Here is a 2,328-nt window from a genome sequence, read left to right as displayed (position 1 = left end):
ACAGCAGAAATTGAAAACAGTATGAAAATGATCCAAAAGCCAACCCAACAAACATGGTAAACAAGTGAAAGAAGACACTGAATTGCAATAAACGTAATCACTTTTTTTAAAGGGCAAAGGTGGATAAGTAATGTAAAAGCAAGTAATTATCTAAAATAAGCCAAAAGTTATCATCAGGCATGGCGAAAAGACACAGGGGAAGGTTAGAAGCAACAAACTTGACAAAAATATCAGATTGGTGTGACCACAGATGTAGAACAGAAGAATAAAGAAGTTAGTCAACCCCCGCCCAAAAAAAATAAAAAAAAAAAATTTTTTTGCAGTCCGGGCTGCGTTTCTCCATTGTGAACTGAAAAGGTGACTAAAGAGATCTGCATAGGAGAATGGCCAGAGCATTGTGGGTAAACAGAAATGAGCTAGAAGCACTGGAAAATTTTAAATAATCAGCTAACTGAAAATTTCAGTTTAAGACATACTGGCATACGATCATAAATTTCCCTCATCCCCTACATTATAGTCTACCACAGAGGATTTTTCTCATCTTCCCCATAAAAAAAAAAAGAAAAAAAAAAGCCCAGTGGGACGTGCTTTTTTATGTTATTTTTAGCAACAGAGCGAGAGCAATGCCTAAATAATGAATTACATGAAAACACACATACATACACTATTAAACTATATTAAGTTTATTTTATAATAAACAAAACATAAAACAGAACGGGTTCTCAGAAAATTAAAATAATGAAAAATGTTTATCAAAAGTACACAGTCATATGTTTTTGCAACATAAGATTGTTAGCATACATACAGTATAAATCTATAAGCTTCAGGATAAAGAAAGAAATGTATTATAAATAAGTCCTGTAGTATTTACAAACTATAGCAAAAATGCTAGAAGATGCAGTAAAACACAGAAATTCACTTGAGTGATAACAAAATTATAACATTTATACTTACAGAAGCCTACTTGTTTTTGGTTCAAAATTAACTAAATGTGTTAAAACATATTAGTTTTCTTTATTGCATAGAAATTAAAACCAGTTTTATTTCTGCATTTCACATGACAGTACAAGTGCTATGTAAAAAAAAAAAAAAAAAAAAGGCAAAGTTAAACAAAACTAAAAAAACACACAAACATGCGCATATATACTCTCAGTCCCGGTACTGTCCTGGTATTTCTGTGATGCAAAGAACACCAGGAAAGCTGTTAAATAAAACTGTCTCTTTAGTCACGATCTCTTAAATTTAGGAACAAGGAACACATTACCATCTCTGGTTTGCTGTAGTGAGTACTCATTGGGAGAGTAAGGCTTCCCATCTTCATCGCGAAGCCTACTGAAGACTTCACGATAGAGGGTACCGAGTTGCTGCTTTGCCTCACGAAGGCTTCTGTCATACTCTCCTTTTTCTTGAAGCAATTTATCTTTTTCCTCCTTCAGATGATCCAGTTCATTCTCCAGACCCACTATGCTCTCTAGCTTTCGTTTCCTGCAGTTTTGGGCTGCTACTTTATTCTTACCCCGTCTGCGAATGTCTCGAATGAGAGCAAGCTGGGCCTCATTGAACTGGTGCTTTGACATTACTTCATTAAAGTCATCAACAGGAAGATTGATTATTTTATCAATTGAGAAAGGGATATTCAGTGCTCTTGCTCGCTGCTCATCTCTGCTGAGCCGCAACTCCACACGACTTTGCTGCTTATCTTTTGTGAATGGAACTTTGCTGTAACCAGGACTAGCAGGCAATTCATTTTCTGGTGAGCCTTGAGACTTGACACTTAAAGGCTGTTCTAGGGATATCAGAGGGCTAGCAATATGGTAATTATCTCCTTGGAAGCAGACTGGATAAATTTGGACAAAATCTTGTTTAACACTTCCTGGGCTGCTGTCCATATCTTCCAAATCAGAATCTCTGAACCCAAAAGGAGTACCTCTAAATTGCGGTGAGCCTTTTGAGTTTTCTGGTGAACTTGGTCTGGGACTTTCATCCATACCTAATCCAGAGTCTGAATCTGGGATTTCAGACACAACAGCAGAACCACCATCTCCATCACTGAAGTCTTCACAAACAGTTAAATCACTTGCATCCAAAGATTCAAAAGGTGGCTCACTTGCATCCAAAGATTCAAAAGGCGGCTCACTCACCAGATCTGTAAAGGGGTGATCAACATTTTCTGATGGTGTATCACTCTTTTCCGTATTTACTAGTGCAGAGTAGAAAGGGTCACAGAAACCAGTGGAACTATAAGACACATTTGTAGACAAAGCATCTGAACTCACTGAATGACTTGGTGAAACTGTGTTGAGGTAAGAATGTCTCCCCGGAAAACCT

At 37.0% G+C, this 2,328-nt stretch overlaps 1 protein-coding gene across 1 annotated transcript in view; it reads right to left on the bottom strand.

Annotated features, from left to right (window-relative positions):
- Nucleotides 1-667: 667 nt before the first annotated feature.
- Nucleotides 668-2,328, bottom strand: part of NFE2L2 (NFE2 like bZIP transcription factor 2) — a gene marked incomplete in the record, with an annotated part of 291,801 nt that continues 290,140 nt past the window's right edge. Inside the window, 1 exon segment of the mRNA XM_044075451.1 lies at nucleotides 668-2,313. Within this exon segment, the coding sequence (XP_043931386.1) occupies nucleotides 1,116-2,313 (1,198 nt within the window).

Source organism: Protopterus annectens, chromosome 6.part1 (genome assembly GCF_019279795.1).
Source record: "Protopterus annectens isolate FY-2018-M chromosome 6.part1, PAN1.0, whole genome shotgun sequence".
In the NCBI taxonomy this organism is placed as follows: Eukaryota; Metazoa; Chordata; order Ceratodontiformes; family Protopteridae; genus Protopterus; species Protopterus annectens.
This window is presented reverse-complemented; position numbering and strand designations above follow the sequence as displayed.